Genomic DNA, 22,778 nt, shown 5'->3' on the forward strand with positions numbered 1-22,778 from the left:
GAAACAGACATATGAAGTGTGAGGTTGGAGACAGCAGTGTGTTTAAAAAACGATGGCTCACATTGATTTGTGGCGTGCTTTTTGTTTCTTTTTTGGTTTTCCAGCAGGAAGCCCAAAAGTGTTCCAATGTTGATTTAACACCAGTGTATTCAAAGACACGGAGTGCGCCTTATCAACACCTACCTGTGGAGGGTACATTTCATGTACAGTGAAAAGTTGTTATCTCCTCTCTTTGTAGTTTAGGTAAACCTCTTAACCCTTGATAAGCCCTGTTCTGAGGATCCCATTGAAACAGGATTTTCCAGCCCAAGAGGCCAGCTCTGCTGTGCTGACTCAGCAGAGAAAATGACTTTCGTGTGATGGTTTTGCTAAATATAGATCTTCATCACATCAGCGTCTTTCATTCAGATGTTCAGAGTCAGCATCAAAGACTGAAATAAACATCGTTTGTTTGTTTCTCTGTTCTGTAATAATCATCAATGAAGTTCTAATCCAAATGTCCTTGTCATGTGGTCCTCCTGAGGTCATGTGACCAGCTGCTAACACTGAAGCAACATGTTACACACACACATGCACACACAAACATCTCATTTGTTCGTGTGTTTAATGTTAAATCCACTTTATTAAATAATAAATGACCAGTTCATTGTTGTCAGATGTGAACATAACAACAACCAATGGCCTTAACATTTAATAGTAAAATATGTCCTATTAAAAAACACATACACCATCAAGTGAACAAGATGCAGATAGCTCACTGGCTGTCTACATCAGTGTGACTACTGCATAGCAAAATCATGTAGATGACACACATGACCTGCAGATTGCACACATTTTTATGTTGTGATTTGTTTTCTCCAAAAGCTGCATTCAAACTTGTATGTAACACAGCCTAATTCAGAGAAACAAAATGAGCACAAACCTTCATATTCATCCCTCCCCAGGTCCCCCACACAATGACTTGTAACTATCACGCACTGCTCCACTCCTGGACATCCCAGAATGACTCATACGTGTCCACTTCTCCAGCCCAACCTGCTGTTCAGCGTGCACCAGCTCCATGTGGTGTACAGCTCAGCTGTGAGCTCCACTGGGACTGTTTGTAATGTGCCACGGATGGACCCCAGTACTTAAACACTGTAATCAGAGCCAGAGCAGGATATTGGCTAAATTACACATGAAAGCAGGGACATTTGAAGGAAGCTTGAGTGCTAAATATTATGATAAATTATGGCCTAATGCATGGAGATAAGTTAGAGCTAAACAAGAATAATACAGACTTGCACGCAGCAGGGGAGGGGCGTGTTTGTCATGATATTATGCACTTTTATATATGAAAAATAAATACATATCCAGAAACAACTGGAAAAAAACACTGATCCCAGGGTCACGCTAAATGCCGCCTTGAAGAGTTTGATGTCACCTGAGGATTATACTGTACTGAGTACAAGTGGACATGTAGTTCTACAGTGGACGGTCCAGGCTTGATAACTGGTGGACAATTCCCCTGAACATTTGGTTGTCTTTATAGTCTTTTAAAGACAAATACAGTACAGTACAGTAGCAGACCTCACACAGTCACCAGTTGTTTATGTACCCTCACAGACATCTATGCCAAATGCAGTGTACATCTGCACAGAGGTCTGCATTCATCTATAATGACAACATTAAAAAAGTCATACTATGGCTGCTGTATTTGTAGACACAGACAGAATGTGGAAATATTGGCATATATGTATATATACTTGCATATTCACATGTGAATCATGGCTTCCATGTTGTCATTTGTTACAATCTTGAACCTCAACAGTATGTGATGTCACTAAATTTTGCAAACTGGTTGTTTAAGAAGCTGATTTTTTATAAACAGCTTTTCAGCATCTTTATTATGCACCTACAGCTAATAAGTCAGTTTTACTCACAGACTGCCTGTATGTTTCTGGTCTGTGTGCCTAGTTTCATAATAGCTGTACAGACATTTTTGCCTCTGCCAACTGCTGCCAATAACTCTAATAAGGTAATTTTTTCAAGTGTCACTTAAACAGAGATTTTAAATGTTAAATTATTACTGTAAAAGTGAAAAAATGTTAAATTGTTTCTTTAATTCAGCTGCTCTTCTGAAATGCAGGTGAAACATGACTGAGTTTACTGACCTGTTTTCATCCACTCATTGTCCTCATTATTAGTTGGCAAGAAGCCTTACCTCCTTTACCTCACCCACTCCCATTTCCACCCCCCACTACTACCATCCCCCACCTACAATGCACCTACACCCCCCATCCCACCCCCACCTTGAACCCCTCTAAGTGGATACCCCACAGGAAGGGCTTCTCCAGGGGGGAAATGGGTCCCAGATGTCTGCCTTTGTGTCACTATAGGCTCCTAGGGAGGGATGGAGCCCTTGAAGGATGGGTAAGGGGTGTAGGGGGTGGTGTTGGTGTACATAGTGTGCTGTGTGCAAACATCAATAACAGCAGCCAGGAGGGTGAAGAAACTCCCAGGATGAAGGTGAGGAGGAATTTAATGATTGGTTCCTTTTGTTGGAGCAGTATAGATTTCACACATCACTGATGACTGGCTGCGCTCCTCCCAGCTGAGCACATCGCTAAAGAGCTTTGACTTTTTGCTGTATGATGATAATTAAATTGACTGCATTACGAACTTAAAGAAACTTTTTTCCCCCTGAACTTCAAAGTTTCAACGTGGCTGCACTTCAGCGGGGCCAGGACAAAACCATATGGTGCAGAGACGAAACAGACAACACACATCAGTCCCTTTTGATATCCAGCCGCCTTCTGTGTGTGCATATAAGCCTATACATTGTATTGATATATATTGATATACGTATGATCTATTTTCAGCTCCAGAAAGGGTTAATTATGACCCCTTGGAAGTGAAAAAAGAGCAGAGCCTAAGTGTTTAGTGAAACATTATGTCAGGACTCTGACAAGGAAATGAAATGTGCAACATCAATCAGCCTATGAGGATCGAGATCAAACGACCCTCCACACTCCTGCATCTGGTTCTGTTTGGACAGCCTCACTTTTTTCCCCCCTTCTCCCTCTCCTTTCTTCTCCTTTTCTTTTCCCCTTTTCTTATTCTTCTCCCCTTCTATTCTTCTCTGCGCCACGACATTCCTGCTGGCCTACCCGCTACGTTAGCTCATTTTTTCCATGATGGTGGCACAGAGCCACGCTTTCGCTAAAGGTAAGCAGCGGCTCCCGAGATTAGCCGAGGCAACAATGACTTTCTTGTCCTTCGTCCATCTCCATCTGAGCTCCCAATGAGCCTCGCTTCTAATACCAGTAAATCCTGGAGTTGACTTGGCCTGTTATGTAAATTTAACCTCATATAATTCACTGTCTCTGTCCGCGGCCTAGCTTTGATGACCAGATGAGTGTTTTTTTTTCTTCCGAGCTGATTGAACACAACTGGGATGGAGCTGCTTTCCGTTCAGCATCTCTTTGTGAATGAAATGTAAACCAGCGCAATCACGGGGCTCATCAAAAATCATCTGAACCGCTCCTCTGTGCACACCAGCCTTCAAACGCTGCTGTAATCACACCCAAATTGTTGGCTAGAAGCTGTCAGGCGGTGTGTGTCAGCGCTGGTAAGGGGTTTAGTCATGATGTATGGAACTTTTGTTGGTAAATAAAATGTCTTCATTTGATGTCCCTGGACTGGACACGGAGGTGTTGAACTGTAAAAGGATACCATCAAGTATGCTGTCATCAAAAAGTACAGAGTTTCTGCAGCAGAAAACTCCCCACAGGATCTCTCTGCAGTGATCTACAGCTGAGTCACTCAATGACGCATGAAGGTACAATCGGTTTGGTTGTTGTTGGGAAACCAATGGATACACAAAGGTTAGATGTGCACACACTGAAAAAACACAACCTGTTGTCATTTTCTCTACAGGGTCTTACCTGCTGTGTCATGACTGCCAATGTGATTGTTTAAGTGGCAACAGACCCAGATGAGTTTTTGGCATGGAAGGGGGAACATGTGTTGGATCAGCCTGCAGGCCATGGTTGGTACAATTAGGTGCTCTCTCACCTCTGCAGACTGAGGTCTCTAGGCCACTGAGGTCAGGGGTTATTTAGGGTCCTGCCTCCTGCTCCTGTCCTAAACCATGACATGGTGAGACAGCTGACATCAGCAGTGATGCTAGAGCTGAACAAGCAGTGTCCAGGTGTTGGACGTTGGTGGTTGTGTGAACATGAAAGAATGTAAAGTGCCAGGAAGACACACGTCTCACCAGAATTCTTCCAGGATTTATGCTTGCACAATCTTGCATGTTAACCCACATCAAACACTCCTAACATAAATCAACACAAACCTCATCGATCTTTTACTTCAGACCAATGTCATTGACTTTTATGTGGCATATTTGTTGTTATAAAGCGTATATTTCTCATCATAAAATATGATACATGTTAACAGTGAAGCTTACATGAGCGCGGTGACTGTCAGAAATACAAGGTTTGTGTCGACACGAGGATGCAGGCAGACTGACGGTCCAGCCCAAATCTGGAACCCATAAAGCCTCAGACATCTCTGCAACATTAGACACAGTACTTCTCATTGGCTGAGCGTACCACTTACCCCCTTTCTCTATCACCCGCCCCGCTAATGCACCACTTCCTGCTTGCCTGCCTGTGTCGGGCTGGACCACGCCCTCTGGAAGTCCGCTGAGCCAATGAGAGCTGCCCGCAGGCCCTGGGTTAGTGTTTGGCTATAAAAGAGTCAGAGGTGGACCTGCCTGTCAGATGGTTTGTTGTTGTTCTGTCTGGCAAGTTGAGAGGGGAGGAATATGAAAGTGTGAAATTTAACAAGGTGACCAGGAAACAGGACGGCTGGGCATCCAATCCGATGGAGTTCCAGCAGCTGTGACTTTGTTTAACGGAGGAGAAGACTTTTGTTTCACGAGCCTGTGAAGCTGAGGTTTGTGAAAGCAGTCAGCCAAGGTGAGGAAGTGGAAGAGAGCGTTACAGCACCCTGTCTTGGAGTGGAGGTTAGAAGAACACCAGTGGACACTAGAATGAGAGAGGAGGTATCCTGCACCAACTCCCCTGAGGGAGGGATGGGGGCCAGCGAAGAGGAAGTGGAGAGAGCATCAAAAAAGTCCCTCCAAACGGGAAACCGAAAGCGTTCCCCTTACCCTAAAAAGGATGGCCTCAGTCAGGCAGAGGAGAGCAGCACCGGCAGCCCCAACAGCCTGTTGCCATCTGCGCCGAAGAGGGTGAAAAAAAGCCCCACCACAGTCGTGTCTTTGGCCCCCACATCTTTGGGGCCCAGGTCGGAGCCGCCATTCGAGGAACTCCACTCTCAGCGCATCATTGCCAACGTGCGAGAGCGTCAGCGCACTCAGTCCCTGAACGATGCCTTTGCCTCTCTACGTAAGATCATCCCCACGCTACCTTCAGACAAGCTGAGCAAGATCCAGATCTTGAAGCTGGCCTCCCGCTACATCGACTTCCTTTACCAGGTGCTGCAGAGTGACGAGATGGACGCCAAGCTGGCCAGCTGCAACTACCTGGCCCACGAAAGACTCAGTTACGCATTCTCCGTCTGGAGGATGGAGGGCGCCTGGGCCATGTCCGCCAGCCACTAGGACCCCACCGACCTTCTCTCATACACCCTCTTGTGTCCACACCTCCACCCCCCCACCGCCTCTGTCTGTGTTTGCACCCACTTCCTGACCTTTGAACTTTCGAATGCTACCCTCATGGTCTGATTTTAACCTTTTCATCTAAAACGTTGCACACTTTTCCCATCATACTCTGTCGGCTCCACACCAGTATTAACATCTAAAAACCTCCCACATTTCACCCTGTTCTCCTCCACTGGTTCCACTTCTGTCCCTTGTCTGTGCCACAGTTTCGTCCAGTGCAACGAGTCGCTCCACTGCAGCCCCACAGGTATGAACACAAACACACACATTCACACTGACAACAGCGTGCAAATTCACACTTCAGACATGCACATGTACACATGTTCTATATGATTGTTTCAGCTCAGCGCAAACACACACAAACACACACACAAAATGCATGGTAAGGGTTTACATGAAAAAATAATTTAAAAAATAAAACAAATATGGGAACATGTTCTAAACGTTTTGACGTGTGCACAAGGATAGTTGGAGTTTAATTCAAAGTACATTTATTTTTGCAAAGCTGTGTTTGCATTCATTTAATAAATGAATTAAAATGTCTCAGTACAAATGCAAACACAACACGAAATGCAGATGTTCCCACATAAAAGATAAAAGAATGTTAACAGCAATTATGGAAGACTAAAAACAAAAGATACTAAAATGTCTGTTATCTGCAGAATGCACATACATACCATCCTCTGCAGGTTGATGTAAATATGTAGATAATGTGTTAATGTGGTCAGCTCAAACCTTATTTAACACTTTTTCAGTGTTCCTTTTCACGCACTGTGTTTTTAAAAGTGCAAATTATTCTGGGAGAAACAGAGAAAAGAAAACGAGGAAAATAAGTGACTGTTTACACAAATTTCAAAAACAAACAAAAACAATAAATATATAAAAATAATTACAAGTCAAGCAAATGACTTTTTTAAGCATTTATCCAATTTATATAAATGCTTTTAAATTTGTCCGCTTTAAAAAAAAATTAAAGACAAATGTCTGGGCCCCTCATGTAAACAGACCATGTGCCATTGCTCTGACAGGGTAATAAACGTACACATGATTAGTACACTAACCATTGTGATTTTTTTATTTATTTATTTTTTTAGTTTTTTTTTTAAGTCTCTCTTTAGACCATCTTAGCTCTTTCTTTGAACATGCACACCATCATCATGGTAATCTAAATTGAGCAGCCTCAGTGTTTGACAGACCTCTGATGAATTTAAGACAAATGTTTTCCTCCACATTCTCCAGGGTCAACCATTTTAACAGACACCAGATTCCTGCACAGGTACAGGACGGAAGGAGGGAGAGAAAGAAAGAGAGAGAGAGAGAGAGAGAAGAAAAAAACATGGAGACACAATCCTCTCTCTCTCTCTCTCTCTCTCTCTCTCTCTACCCTGCAGCCTTGCCCTCTTTCCTCAGGATCTTGTATCGTGCAATCAGGCCTCTGCGGGCCCCAGACAAGCAGGAACCTTTAGATTGGAAACAGTTGTGAGGTATTAGGAAGGTGTGTGTACCAGGGTTAGGGTCAGACACACAGGCCTGTGTATGTCAGTGAATGTACATGTGTAGTGGTGTGTTTGTAAGAACTTTAATTAGCTGTGCAGGAGTGTGTGTGTTTGTGTGTATCTGTGTATACATGAGCAAACAGAAAATACACTTGCAGATGTTGTTTCAGTGATTTTATCTCACTCATCTCCTGGTTTTAGTTTTGTCAGAGGTCCTTTTGTTCAAAGAGGACAGCCGGGAAGTCTTTCAAAATAAAATGACAGCATAAAAGCCTTTAAATGAAAAAAGCCGGGCGGGTGGGGACGTGATGAGAAGCAGACACGGTGTAGAGATGAAGCTGTGTTTCTGTAATACACATACATCTCATCAGCTAGGTCAAGGTAAACACCCTGCACACACACACTGACACAGGTCTCACTGCTAAATGATTACAAACACGTGCTGCGTTCAGCTCAAATGATGCTACCACATACTACATATATGCACCTAACACTGTCCAGGCACAGCTGTGGGCCATGTGCACACTGCAGGTGTTCCATTCGGAGTTACTCTTAAACCTCCAGCGGCCTCTGCAGCCCAATTCGAAGAGTTCCAGTCCAGCCCTGTGGACAGAAAGCCAAGGCCCCAGCACGTAGAGCCAAATGTCCTTGAACGCATCACTGTAGTTATTACCTACCACTTTGCCTTCTCTGTCTGTTATCATCAGCTCTGCAGGGGCCGCCGCAGAAAGTGCTGCAAAGCTGAGGCCTGTAGCTGACCCACAACATGCAATTTAAGGAAAGAGATGAGGCTGTAGAGAGAGGCAGGAACCTTCAAAAGCTGTGTGTGTGTGTGTGGATGAGTGGACATGTACTTGTTTTAAATTAGACACTGTGTCATTCCTGCATGTTAACACAGTCTGAAAGATTTAAAATGTTTTTTTTAAGTTTAAGTTAAAGAAAGTGGACAAAATAATAGAAACACAAAATGCATGGGGTTACTGTTATTTTGTCCACACCAAGTTTTTTTTTGTACATTTTTACAATAGATAATTGTGTTTATTTTTCCTGGCTTCACTTGAACACCAGATGACATGTTGTACTTTCAGTGTAAAAGGGCCCTTCACATTTTCCATGGAAGTCCACACACACACAGACACACACACTGAGGAGTCTGTGCATTTTGATGAGCACAATTTAAAGACGTGTGTGTGTCTGGCTCAGCATGAGGTCTTTAGAATGAGAGGATTGTTCTGTTTGAGTTAAAAAAAAAAAACAATATCTGTCTTCTGTTTATATTATAATCACAATGCCTGTCACTGCTCTTTCCTCTGCCGGAACCCCTGGCTCTGCTGCGTGAGTGTGTGTGTGTGTTTACAGCTGTTGGATGCTCTTCGATGCGTATTAAATCTCTGGCTTTCTCTCCTGGCTGATCTGGGACCAGATGTAATGTCCTCTGCGGCTCATCTGCGTTTTTAAAAGCCCCATCCAGAAGTTGTGGCTTCTGATAGTCATCTTTATTTTTAGAGATCCAAACTGAGCGCAGGTGGGATGGTTGTGTTTGTGTGTTTGTCAGTGACTGCTGCATGCTCATATCAATGTGTGTGTGTTAGTCAGGCAGCTGCAGGGACTGTGAAGGACTTCTGGTTCTGGTTTGACACGTAGGCAACAAAAGGACACTTAACCCACAATGTATCATGATCTGTCAAATGCACATGAAATCCACACAAAAATCATTTTGAAATGACACGACGTATTTAACGTTTAAAAATTTGAATCATTTCGAATTGTAAAATAAAGGAAATGCCCTCTGAATACATTCACATCTTCTCCTCCATGCACTGCCTGAAATCAGTGCAGGAGTGGCACAATGCAGGAAATACACAGGCCCTGTCTGATTTGAATTATTGGAACTTTAAATCTGTGTGCGCATTCATGTTTCCCCACATTTTGGTTGTCAATTTACACATTCACACCTTGGCTGGGTATAAAATGGGCAACATTCATGTTTAACGTGTGCTTCCTGGACTTCTCCTCTGTGTGTGTGTGTGTGGGAGCGTGGAAAGGCACTCTGTAATTATGGAGAGCTGCAGATGAAATGTTTGCTCGTTAAAACAAGAGAAGTCAAGGAGCTGTAGGGATTTTTCCACTTTCCACTAAACAGAAGTGTTTGTTTGTTTGTACACACATTTTATAACCTTGACACAAAACTGCAGCGTGTGAGGCTGACGTACAGTGTTCTGAAAGTCATGTTGAGTCTTCTTTGTGTTTCTCTTTTCAGAAAATCGACAAATGGAAAAATTCTCTACACTCAACAAATATCTCCACTTTTTTTTAAAAAACCTTTAATCTTTCTCTGGAGTGTTTCTGGAACTGAGGAGATGTGAAAGACTGGTGAACATTTGATGAATAACTAGACAAAGAAAGAAAAAAAAACAAATAACAGCTGGCCTGCGGTGACAATGAAACAAAATGGCTGCTGGTTCGAGTGCCTTCGGTAACACCGTGATAACCATCATCATCATCATCATCATCACATATGACTCTTCATATCGGATGACTCACTGCCAGACAGACATTAAGATGACTAATGATAATGGCACAGTGATGGTTAGAGGGCGGTCACAGCCAATGAATGTTTACAGCTAAAATGCTAATAAGCTAATCGCTCTGGCTCTGAAGTTCCCGTGTTGTGGGAAGAGGAAGAGCTTGATGACGCAGTTCTTCTATTTTGTTGTGCTGTAGTAACTGGATAGCTTTCTGTGTATTTTGGTTAATTTTTTTATTTTTGTGAATTTGGTATATGCACACTGTATTACCTGCTTATGCATTACTCTCTGCTTTAATTAAAAACAATGTCTTAAACCACTGATCACATTTTTGTATTTCCATTTTCCTGCTAGTAGTGAGCGCTGCAGAAAGCTGGATTTTATACTGCAAAACAAAAACTGATTTTTTTTCTGCAGCTTTAAAGCATCTTTAAGCAAATTTATATTAACTGATAAACGCAAAAATAAAAGTTTTTTTCTTTATAAAATGTGCCAAAATGGTTACAGCCACAGTAGAACAGATTCATTTGTAATTTGTAAGTGGTGTTTCTTTTTTTGTTTTTAATTTGCTTTTTTTATCATCTCCTGTGGACAATAAAGTTTTCCTTGATGTTGTACATAAATGCAATATTTTCATAAAAATAAAGGATTGACACCACCTGAGAACAAAAGTTGTGAATCTTTAAATACATCATTAAAGGAAAATAGCCTTAGAATAAATGAATGTCGTCATTCACATTTATATAATTTACCTTTATTTTTTGAGGGAACAACAAAAGTAGAAAAGTTAACAAGCAGAAAAACAAAAACAAGAATATTTGTACACTGTACAGAAATAAAATCGGAGGGTCAGTTATAATTAAACTGGGCTTGGCCTGCAGTTTTAATTAAGCACCAATTTGTCGAGGGTTCCTTCACACAGGTTGGTCAGCATCAAACTTGAATCAATAATTTGGTCTCTACAGTATGCACAGGGTTCATTTTTCTAGGAGATCAAATACAAAAATAAATCATCTGCATTAAGACAAAACAAGGTAAGACATATGATACGTCAGCTCACGTTCATATTTAAAGCTACACTCTTTGTTGGGCCGTCCTACGTGACACTGAGCTGAATCCGTGCCGTGCTCTCTTCACATTTTCTTTACAAATATTGGACATTTAGTCCGGTTATAAGCTGCATAAAAAAATGCAACATAAAGAAAGAACCAAACAACAAAAACATATCAAACATAACGTATTAGCACCATCATAATCGTGTTAGACATGCAGAGTGCACTTCAAAGGCACAGAAACTGAATGTATAAATAGAAGTCATGTCAAATGAATTTGTTTATATATCTGTCCTGTGCTTTTGGTGCTTTTTGGACAGAGAAAAGAAACATTCACTAACTCTTTGAAGTTCTTCAGGCCATGCCAGTCCAGGGACAGCACATTGTTCTCATAAACTTTGGTTGCGCTTAACCTGTGTCCAATTGCACTGCGTGGATGTTCGACTATCTCACTTCTACTTCTCCATCCTCACTGCTAAAATGCTGTTGCTTGGTCCAGACAGCGAAACAACTCCAGTGGTAAACAGGCCAACAAAACAGGTACATACAAAAGGACAAATGAGTCTGTCTGTGTTGAAAGAAAAATAAATGTACAAAAGACATGTTACAAATACAGCAGGAATGCTATCCACAGGTAAGAACACTGGTCCACTTTATCTGAGAGCCCAGTCATGAAGCCCTCATTTCTAAGTGCACTTGTGTGTGTGTGTGACTGTCTATTATGTCAAAGCGTGATCTGCATACAATCATTACTGAGTGGTCACACTACACTGAGGCATTATGGGAGGCCTGTCAGATTAATTACTCTCCGCTGACATCAGTGCCTCAGTGACCAGAGGTATTATCTCCTATGTGACTAATGCCACTGATACAAACATGTTTAAGATGTCAGAGACTGACTTGTCTTCTGTTGTCTATTGACGAGCAATAACAATGACTGCAGCCGTCAAAAGTGTTGCTGCATGTGCTCGCCTGACAGGGCAAGAGAGAAATAAAGAAAGAAAAAAGGTTTAAGAAAATATGTGGACATACAAACAATATGAAACATGTGTATCTCAGACTTCACTGTAGCTTCACTCTGGATTACAGGATTCTTTATGAAGAAATCTAATGCTGACATTCCAAAAAAAAGTGTGCCAAAGGTCAAATAAGTGGAATATTCACATAAAACTATGAACAAACAAGATGTTTGATTGTCAACATGCATCTCGTCCTTCTTGTCCAGCTCATGTAGCAGAACGGTACAGTGCAAGATGATCAGAAAAACTCTGATCTTTTCCTTCATTGGAGTTTTTGGTCACATGTGGATACATGACATCACAAAATAGCAGGACTGAAGTGTACGACATATGTGTAATATCCTTCACCTGCTTCTCCTGTGGGGATGAGTCCAGTGTGACCTTCAACGCCCGCCTTTGAGTCTGAGTGGTCTTGCTGGCTGGAGTCACTTTCTAATATTTGTTCATGTCACATATTGCTGCTGAAGAAAATGAAGATCATTAATCTGCCTCTGAACTCCCCCTCGTCTGGAGAGTATGAATGTGGATCCTGTGTGTGTGTGTTTGAATCAGAGAGGTCAGACTGCAGCCAGTAGTAACGCAGGTGGGCTTTTTGTGAGGTGACATCTGCTTCCAGTGTTGATCCCAATGCACAGCTTTTTGAGTTTTTGATGTGTCTGGTCTGTTTCCACTTCATTAAAAGCAGGCAAACATCAGGAGACTCTTTCTTCAGAGGGAATCATCTTTCTCCGTCAATTTGTCAGGCTTTTTCCTGAATTAAAAAGACAAGTTTGTGTTTTATAAGTTAAGTGTATTACAGAGGCGAAGCAGAAGATACAAAATAAAATGTTCTTCTGACCTGTCAGACACAAGGGACCCCATCGACAGCGAGGCGATGGCACTGATGGCCTCGCTGTCTGAGTCTCGTCTCAGTCTTCGTCTCTGTGCCTGCAGGTAGGACAGATCCACTGTGGCGGCTGAATCCTTCAAACTCTGCCAGTACTCACCTGCAGGAAGCAAAGGGATGAAAAAAAGGAGAGAGGAGAAAGAAAAGGAAGCAGGAGAGAGGAAGATTAATGGCCTCAGCCGTTGGTATTTCAGTTGAGTGTTTTCATCCTGAATGGTTCCTTGAGGGTGAGCGGCTGCGTTACAAAAAACACTCCTCAGTGTTTGATCCACTGTTTGATCTGAATGGAAGCGGTGACTGTGACATAAACAGCCCATGGTCTAAATATCCATGTTGATAATTTCAGAAATGTAAACTCAGACTCAATCTGTTCTCTCAGGGCCTCCAGTCAAGTGTCACACAGTGGAAGAAAAAAAAATCAACCAGTGTTTGCAAATGTGTTCATCTATGAGTGTGTGTGTTCTGGCTGTGCATGCAACTCACATACATTTCACCCCAGGCCTAAATTATGGGCTTAACATTCTTGTGGCTATTCAAATATTTTTAATTAATCTAATTTGGTTGGGATAACATTTGTGTGCAATCAGGAGGGGATGTTGCGAAGGTCGTGTGCCAGAGAAGTGTTTGAAGATAATTAGAGCCAGGGCGGCTGTGTGTGTGTGTGTCTGTCTGTGTGTGGGACGACTGAAGGGGAGGGATGGAGACAGGGATGTAGAGTGGAGAGGTGGTCAGAAGGCAGGAGCAATGAAGGAGGAGAATGCTAAACGTATAGAGAACTGAAATGCAAAGATGGCGTGTGGCCAGTTCCAAGAAAGAGATAGGACAATCGTTTCTGTTCATTTTAACTGATGGAGGTGTCAAATCACAAAAGTGGACCAAAAGTGACTTGACAACTGACAAATGAAAAAATAGTTGTAACTGTAATGAGTAACTATATTGTAGTCTCGCCCACTGAAACAGAATAACCACCACAGACAGAGTGATTCAGTGAAGGCATCAGAGGTACAGACATAAAGAAAGATGGCAACAACTGTAAGAAGGGAAGAAATAAAGTAAAAGCCATTAAAACTTGCCAGGTTTTCAATATTTCTATCATTTGCAAAATAACAGCAACATAGACAATCCATTCAGTACGCTAATGGTTATTTAATTAGTTCTTATACGAATTACCTCTAGACAAAAATCGGACAACACAAATAATCCAACATCTGGCTTTTGACTGCAGTGGGAAAGGGCACAATAGGCATTCACTTCTGTATACTTAGAATTAATTCCAGCTTTAATCAGCACCGATGTAAACATGGCTAAATAAGATTTTTGTCCCTTTTCTGGTGCACCTCCATCTGTAAATTGCCTTTGCCATAAATTCCATCTGTCTCACACATGGGTCATTCATGACTGCAGTAAAAGATGAAAATAAAATGAATGCTCAAACATCATCACTGGCCCCCATGCATGCAAGTTACAGTACAGGAGTCTTTTTTAAGCAGTGTGTTCATGATGTCAAATGTGCCACAACAGAAAAGGAGAAATATGATCCATCTGCTATGAATAGGAGAGGAGTTTTATCTGTGTATAAACAGGGCTATATATGCATGCTAATTTAGTGTCAAAAGATTGTTGGTGATCGACACTGCATACTGGGTTTTATACTCACCCTGAACCTGGATGACTTTCTGTAGGGAAAGCACTGCATTATCACAAGGCTTCTGGTCCAACACGGACTGGGACAGAGGCTCCACCTGTAACACATCACACACTCAGCAGTCAGAGGGTTGATCATACAGGCTGTCTCTGTATGAATATGCTAATGCAAATCTCACCTCCATGCCCAACAAAGCGCTGACACAGGCTTCGGAGGCATCGCAGATAGCTTTAAGGTCGTGCCCACCCTCCAGAGCCAGGACCACCCGACCACCGGCTAGTGACATCAGCTGACGGGTCAAGAAGCCAAAACCTGATGGAGAACAAAACTATGTATCACTTGCACTCACTTAACACACTATATACTTATAAGGACAACAACGCACAACAGCAGAGGAATTATTCAAATAAGCTGTCTTGAACAAAACAGTGACAGTGAAAAGAGTGTGTAAAGGTGAATGAGAGGCTGGTGGATCCTTACACTTGGCTGTTACCCTGTAGCCTCCCAGTGATGACGAATGTCCTTCAACAGCATCAAACCCAGCTGACACCAGCACCACATCAGGAGAAAACTCGTGGGCGATTGGCATCACCACAGCTCTGTGGACGAGGAGCAGAAACACTGTAAACCCCATACTGTCTGTTACGTTACACTCATTCATCCCTGTAGCCTGGCTGGAATTAGATAGCAGTCGTGTTTTGAACAGGTGTTCATGATTTGTGAGAGAACTGGGAAGAGTGAATAGAGCATAATAATGTGAGAAGGGAAGTCATTGTGTGAACAAATTAACATCAGAGCAGGGTGAAAAAGATTAATTACTGCAGTGAACACAATTTTAGTCGACTGCAAAATAAAGAATGCAGCTGAGATGATTGGAACATTTTTTTTCTGGATTAATAACTGCAAACGTTTACTTAATCATAAACTCCCTGTATTTGAAAATTATGAAAAGAGAAATTATCAAAGGCGCTGCTCCAAGTGCTTGATCTGTGTTCTTGATCTGCTCCTGGTGAGCAGCCAGCACTGAGGGTGGGGCAGCTCCCAGGTGTGAATGTGTGCAACTGTTAAAATGTGAAGCAGAACCTTGCTGAAAAAAAGAAGCAGCAGTGCTTTGCAAACTCCTAGTGGATATATATATATTTATATATAATATATATATTTACAGAGAGCAAAGACTCAGCCTTAGAAGGATGACAAACTAAAAAAAGTGAGTGACATTAACATAAACATAATAAGACCCGTGGCGTATGTGGACTGAGAGATCCACATACTGCATACCCTGCACAGGGGGACCACTTTCCCTGCTTCTATGCTCTCCTCCTTACTTCCTCTTGCCTCCCGCTGCCAGTTATTTAGCAAGAACGCACAGCCCATGCCGCGTTTGATTCTCTCTCACTCCCTCTCTCCCTCTCTCTCTCAGCGGCAGTTCAAAGGCGTTTGTGTGCGTCTGGTTCCTATTAGGAGCTCGTCCCTCTTCTCACGTCACTGACAGCCAGCCATCTGGGATCCATTGGGCCTAATTACGCCGCCTTTGGATTCCCTAACAATGCACCCCCCACTTATTCTCCTCTGTTCTGTGCTGTATTCTCCCCTCCTCTAAAGTTCATCATTCGTCAGTAGCCACTTGGAAATGCACAAGAAAACGAGTGCCCCTCACATACATGCCATGCAAACACATGCTCTTTCTTTGACACTGGGAGCTACGTGTATGCTGCGCTACTAGTGATTAGACTGACCTTAGATTCTGACCACTTTAGTAATCCTCCACACATAGACACACTACGTCATAGCACTCGGTCTCAATGCAGCTGAGCTCTGTCTTGATTGTACTCACCAGTCCCACCGCCGCTCTCAACCACAATATTTCCCCTGTCACAAATACACACCCAAAAGCTGAGACACACATCATCAACCACCGCACTCTGGCTAGTTTTCTGTTCCATCCCAAAGAGAAACTCACCGAGTCTGGAACACGCTGTCATCTAAATCATGGATTTAAATTGAGTTACAGAGCTGGCACCAGGCTACACAGACTTAATTACATAAATATAAATTCACGATGCATTAAATTTTGTCCGATGGTGCGTTATGTATTTACTCACACTAGTCAGTTCCGAGTGGTAGCACCGAAAAAAAATAGTGTATGTTTTTTTTCTTTTTTTGTTCCTCACCTCTGCCCTGCATCTAACTCTAACCAAACCAGGAACAATGAAGCATTTTGGTCCCACTGTGATGTCACATGACACAAGCAGTTTTTGACAGATTTGTATCTTGGACATCACAGCTGCATAGTATGTACCTAAAACCACTGGACCACCAGGACACTCCTTCTCTACAGAGCCTTTAATCCGATATAAGTTTCTATGGTTAATACACAATACAGTACAGTACTACACTGCGGTTAAGTAAGGAAGTTTTACACATGAAAACACTTGCCATTTCCTAAATTGGATGAAAAATACCAAAACCAGACGCCTGCTCAGGAAAGGACCAGTTGTTTCTTAATTAGCATCCAGGGCTCCAGTAAACACTGGACTTAGTGTTTCCGAGCTTGCCTACTGGCTCTATGGATTTTACCAGTATGGGTTAGCTCATTAGCATCTTTCCTTTGACAAGGAGCCCACCCACTGCGTCTGCTGCATGCGGCACCGTGTAGAGCTCACATACTGTTTAATCATCTGGTGGTGAGCCAGTGTTGCTGACAGAAACATTCTGAGTTCATTACAGTGTAATGCAGAACTGAACCATATTCATTCAGGAAAAATAGCCTGAGTGAAACGAAAAGAGTGGCGAGAGCAAAGGTGCATCTGGGTAACACATTGATGCTTTGTGTTTATCTCGTTTTCCATTTCATACACACTGGTGTACATCCGCAGCATGTGTATCTGTGTGACTGTGATTTAAACTGACTGTGCTTCACCTGTGTTGTAGACCTGGGACTGATCAGCTTCTGTACTGGGGCTGTGTGCATAGAGAACTGATAATACTGAATGGCAAAGTATTGGCATGTGCTCCTGAGCTGCAGGCACAGCTGCTGTGTTCACTGTTGCTGGTTAATATGACCACTGACATAAAGCAGGACGTATGTGTGCTTAGGAATTAACACTGACTATTTAATGCATCGAAAAAGAAACCCTTAAAGCCAACACACAATATAGGTGTGATTTACCTGACAGATAAACTACCAATATAATATATGATCTCAGAGGAGGAAGGCCTATTTTAAGGTTAACTATTTTAACACTAAATTGACACTTCTGTGTATCAAATATAAGTTATGTTCTGGCCTTGATGTATCAACAAGGACCTTCTATTTTACATTCAGAGAACAACTGAGCACCTCAGTAGTGAAAGGATTATATAGTGGCTAATTGAAAATAACTTCAGGACACTGTTTACCTGAATGCAGCCAGGTACTCTGCATCACCCATTGGGGGGTTCAAACCTCCTGTCCATCCCACGTTCACATTGAAGCCCACACCTGCATCTGCACCCACCTGAATAGGGGCAGAGTGTAAGAGAGAGGGAGAGAGGGTAGGTAAGAGAAAGAGCCTCTGTGAATGTCAAGAAAGTTAATAGGTCCCAGTGAAAGTTGAGAAACTGTGTGACAATGATAGATTTGTGTCAAATGTTCACAAAATCTGTGCCGCTGTTGCAAAACTTTGCATTGCAGCAACTCAGGGAAAGTGGCTGCATCTCTTTAAGGCAACACCAGGGAGTGATTATGACTCCTAAATGAAAGACGGATGGCTGTTAATTCAGCACCCCTGTCCCTCCATTTTGATTTTGATACAATTTGTCAAATGGTCTTATAAATCACTCTGGACCACAACAGAGTTACACTCGTTTATGGTTCCCAAGCTTTAGGCTGCAGCTATACTGGAAGTATTTTTTCATTTGGCATCTCATGCCTGATATATAAAAAAACAATTTATAATAATAACACACTGTGTCATAAAGTGTACTGAAATATATATAATTGGAATGACTTTTTACCATGTCAAATAAAACATATACACATGCTACTCCACTGATCATTTCACAGTTTGTGAATGATTTTAGTAGATTTTTTTAGCTGCTTTAGGATTGACAAGCAGTCCAAAATGCCAGGCCGAGCCGATGGATCTCCTCCCTGTTTGTCTTCACATTTTTGGGGCAGAGTGAACTCCCCGGTCTTGGAAAGGAGGTTCAAGGATTCCTGTGTCTCCCTTTGTAGTCCTGCTAGCAGCCATTTAGCTGTTCTCTAAGCCCTTCACCATCAGTCAATGTGTCAGTTTGAGGGGAGATTGAGGAGGCTGATTGACACACTCTTGGCAACAGCGTGTGGTAATTTCCTTTGTGTGTGTGTGTGCATGGGTGTGATAGGATGCTTGAAAGAGAAAGAATGCTGATGAGCATCGCAGAGCGTCTGTCTCCATTCTTCTCTCAGTGGACGGGATGTTCACAGGGCAAACGAAAAACACATGAGGCCTCCTGTCCTCTGCCAACTGGTAATGTACCCGCGCACACACACATGCACACAGACACAAACATACACAGAGCTCTACACACACACATACAATGTGTTGGAGCTATTGCTCCAAGTCTTGCACTCCTCTCTGTCCTCTTTCTCTCTTTCATGTTTCAACAGTCGATGGTCTGGATTAGGCCTTTGCTGGTTTCTGTGAGGTACTCGGTACTCTGTGTTATGGCTATGAGATCACACCCCGACCCCATGGTGTGTTATATACCTACACGGGGGACAGCAAGACTCCAGAGGTTTACCACACTGCTCAACAGAGGTTGAGAGGCCACTTAAGGCAAAGCCACATCCAAGCCAGCAGAGCGTTTTATGTACCGTCCCTCATCAGCGGATTTTATGGGAAAACATTGACTATTTTATTGTCATTATTGTGGGGGAGGATGGGAGAACAAGAGGAGGGATTGTGGGGGATTGAATGGGTGGTGGATGCCAGCGTGGGTTGGGGTCAGTTCTTTTGACTAGGGATAGTCATCACACTTGGTTTCTGGTAAGACCACAGGCAGAATTCATAGGCATCTTCATTTCCTGTACGCAAACATAGGCATGCAACTCAACTCTACACATCCTGTTGTGAAATTTGGAAGACCGAAGTCCTGGAGTTTCTTAAATAAAGTACAAGTAAACCTACAGCAAACACTCAAAAAACAGATTCAGATATATTCTGTCATCAGTTAAAATTACAGGGTTACACTGTTGACATTACAAGATGAGTAGCTGTAACAGGTTTAACTGGTCAGAAATGTTACTCTTAGAGGTCACCTGTCCTGTGTTTCCCTGTGTGGTGCATACTGCAATCATAAAAGTCTGGGGTCATAATTGCAGCATTAAATAATTTAGATCATTCCTTGATTTACTGTTACAATTATTCTTCCTGTTTTGACAAGTAAATGCTAAAAACAAGGCTCTTGAGCTCCCTAATGTCCCAATGGAATCACCCGATCACCAAATACTTCTGTGCCAAGATATCCATCTTTATAAGACACAGGTTGTATTGTTGTGACTTAGGCAATCTAATTAGTATCAAGCAATAGTTGATCGATATCCATTTACTCTTTTAAGAGACACTACACTCTACTGTGAGTGTAGCAGTCTCTCTTGTTTTATTCTTACGCTATTGTATTCACAGGAATCTAGGTGCATGCAAAGACACACATGTCTCCTTGACAACACAAACAAAAGCAAAAAACACAGTAATGCTGGGGAGGACTGTTCAGTACATACCTCAGTTGGATGTCCGCTACCAGGGAAAAAGTTGCCATCATCATAGCGATGTAGAGAGATATACAGAACACTTGGATCGTTATAGAAGGCCTCCTGGGTGCCGTTGCCATGGTGCACATCCTGGACAAGGATTAAAAGAGAGGTAAGGAAGTTTTCAAGGACTAATGCAGGTATGTCACACATTGTCAAAACCTAATTGGACTTGTTAATAATCTACATGATTGAAAACACAATCTGCATCTTTTAAGCACAAGCTGAGCACATGATCCAAAATGCAGGGAGCGGGCCCTGTGACACCTGCACATCTTTACTTTGTCAACACCAAATTCATTTTATTCAAGCAGGCGCGCGCACACACACAAACACATGGACACAATGAACCAAGATGACACCTCAATAGATCAATATGTGCAAAAATACAGTAAGTGTGTGTGTATGTGTGTACATGTGATTGCGTGTACACCAAGCATATGTGACAGTTCAGCTCACACGTGGCTACCAGAGATAAGACTGTCTAATGAAGAAAATGATAAATAGAAGTGCTACTGTACAGGGCTGTGCTGCATCTGGGAGTTTGTTTGTACAAACATTACATTTGTGTGCCTGTGTATTTGCAGTTTTTCTCTGTTTATTTCTGTCCATGTGGAGACTGGCAACACTGGTTATACGTAGGTTCCTCACCCAGTCCACGATGAGGATCTTGCTGACGTTCAGTTTGTGTTGGAGTTGCTTGGCAGCGATGGCCACGGAGTTGAAGAAACAGAAGCCCCTGTGGACAAACAGACAAGAATGTCAGCCATATGTGTTTGTTAGGACATCTTTGGCAAATCAGTATTACCGTATGAACCTTAGGAACCTCTAAGACATGTCTTCGGTTGTCTGGCACTATGTGGTGGCTATTCAGTGCAGGCCGTCAATGTCATAGCACTGACTCCAACATACAAGTCACAGAAGAAAATTTCCTGCTACGTTAGCGTATACTTCAAATATCTATAAATGTGGATGTTTCATTTCAAGTTCTTTGTATTTCATCTTGCTTTGCTGACACATTTACTGTAAATGGCTTTTCATATTAGAATAATATGCAGAGCCCTGCACTCTGAGAAATGCAGAACCCACACATTTTGTGACAAACAGAAAACTATGCTTATCATAAAATCCAGTCCACATTCCAAATGATAACACAGTGAGGATTGCTGGCAGGATATGTGAGATGATTTCAGAGAAATGAACTCACACCAGTTCCCCCAACACCCACCGTCTACAATAAAGGTATGCAAAAAAAGTTGATGTATGAAAAACAATGAAGGAATGTTGGAAGTGATGGTGTCAGCACGGGTCGTAAAGTGCGAGTGCATTTGTGTGTGAACGGTATATATTATATTCTGTCCAAACTTTGCTCATCAAGAAAAGTCATTATCCTCCCATAAATAACCAGTGACAAGCACTGCTGAGCACACACATGCGGTCCCAGCTGAATGTGGTTACTTGGCTAATGCCTCCTATCAAAGACTGACACAAATTCATGCACACAAATATGCACACCCACATAAACACACATATGTACAGTGCATGCGCATGCACAGCTCTTTTGAGGTGCTTTGCTTTGTGTCTTGAAAGCCTTAAAAGAAATTCAGTGGAGGAGGTTGTTTGCCTTGGGCATAAGGCAGGTAGTACACATCACACAAACTCAGACACACACATACATTAGGACAGAGAGACATAAGCTCTCTGTTTCTCCCTCTCTCTCTCACTCAGAAGTATAGCTGATCGGTAATAAATCCTTTTAAACACTATGCAGGCCTCCTGGCCTCCTCCTCCTCTGTGTGTGTGTTGCTGTACTTACAGAGGGGAGGAATGGTTTGCATGGTGTCCAGGGGGCCTCACCACTGCAAAGCCATTCTGTGAAAAGACATAAAAAACTTTAACACCTTGCCACTTTTATAACACCATATCCCCAGATGTTACAGTTTAGAAAGGTTCACGTCTTTGCCTTGTTATAGATCCATTTAACATTATAGACAATAGCTGATGAATTGTTGAAACACACAGTATGGTGTTTGACACACAACTGCAGCTTTGAAATTCTTATCAAATACACATGACAGAGATGATAAGGCATCTGGTTACAAAGACACACCTTCAGCTCTCCCTGGGCCACCTTCAGAGCCAGGTCAGTGACGCACCCTGCAGCGATACGTGAAGCTGCAGATGTGTGATGTTCATTCCAGATTGTATCAATGTCTACCTGTTGAGAAGGGAAAAACATGGATATCAATAAAATATAAAATCACTCCTCAGAGGTGGTTGCTTGTTTTATTCTTTACAGTGAACAACTTTTAACTGAAGCCTTAAAGTCGTCCTACCGATTCTCAGAATTTTCTTACAGCAGGTTTGTCACTTTTTAGAATTTACTTCTGCATGACCTGACTGCATTTTGGAAAAACCTGTGATAGTGATTTTTTTTACACTCTTTCTTTTTATTGCATTTATTCTCACTACAAACCTGATCTTGTTTTTCTGTTACTCTGATGTTACTAAACTACTCTCTGGTGATGTTTTGCAGTTTTGTACTGCAGTGGAACAATGAAATCAGAGGAATTTCTTTTATCACAGACTTTGCCATCTTGTTCCAATCACCCCTCTTCACTAGAGCAGCCAAAGGCCGGAAATCCAGGCAGATCAGTCCTCTTATCAACTGACACCCAGCCCCCTTCAGCCTTTCCTCATCCCTT

The 22,778-nt window shown here is 42.3% G+C and overlaps 2 protein-coding genes across 5 annotated transcripts in view; one reads left to right on the forward strand and one right to left on the reverse strand.

Annotated features, from left to right (window-relative positions):
* The first annotated feature begins 4,783 nt into the window (after positions 1-4,783).
* On the forward strand, positions 4,784-10,193 carry LOC114435662 (twist-related protein 2-like). The gene is made up of 2 exons (XM_028405541.1): positions 4,784-5,921; positions 9,431-10,193. The coding sequence occupies exon 1, from the start codon at positions 5,042-5,044 to the stop codon at positions 5,612-5,614; it is 573 nt and encodes a 190-aa protein (XP_028261342.1). The 5' UTR covers positions 4,784-5,041; the 3' UTR covers positions 5,615-5,921; positions 9,431-10,193.
* A 273-nt stretch (positions 10,194-10,466) lies between these two features.
* LOC114435620 (histone deacetylase 7-like) overlaps positions 10,467-22,778 on the reverse strand; it is a 31,483-nt gene continuing 19,171 nt past the window's right edge. For all 4 annotated transcript variants that reach the window (XM_028405474.1, XM_028405473.1, XM_028405475.1 and 1 more), the window contains 10 exons: positions 22,184-22,291; positions 21,890-21,945; positions 20,725-20,812; positions 20,044-20,163; positions 17,700-17,797; positions 14,781-14,899; positions 14,479-14,612; positions 14,313-14,397; positions 12,608-12,755; positions 10,467-12,520 (listed from right to left, as the gene is read on the reverse strand). In XM_028405474.1, the coding sequence (XP_028261275.1) occupies positions 12,478-12,520; positions 12,608-12,755; positions 14,313-14,397; positions 14,479-14,612; positions 14,781-14,899; positions 17,700-17,797; positions 20,044-20,163; positions 20,725-20,812; positions 21,890-21,945; positions 22,184-22,291 (999 nt within the window). In that variant the 3' untranslated portion in view covers positions 10,467-12,477. The remainder of the gene's footprint in view (positions 12,521-12,607; positions 12,756-14,312; positions 14,398-14,478; positions 14,613-14,780; positions 14,900-17,699; positions 17,798-20,043; positions 20,164-20,724; positions 20,813-21,889; positions 21,946-22,183; positions 22,292-22,778) is intronic.

The sequence above is a fragment of the Parambassis ranga genome, chromosome 5 (genome assembly GCF_900634625.1).
Source record: "Parambassis ranga chromosome 5, fParRan2.1, whole genome shotgun sequence".
Classification (NCBI taxonomy): Eukaryota; Metazoa; Chordata; class Actinopteri; family Ambassidae; genus Parambassis; species Parambassis ranga.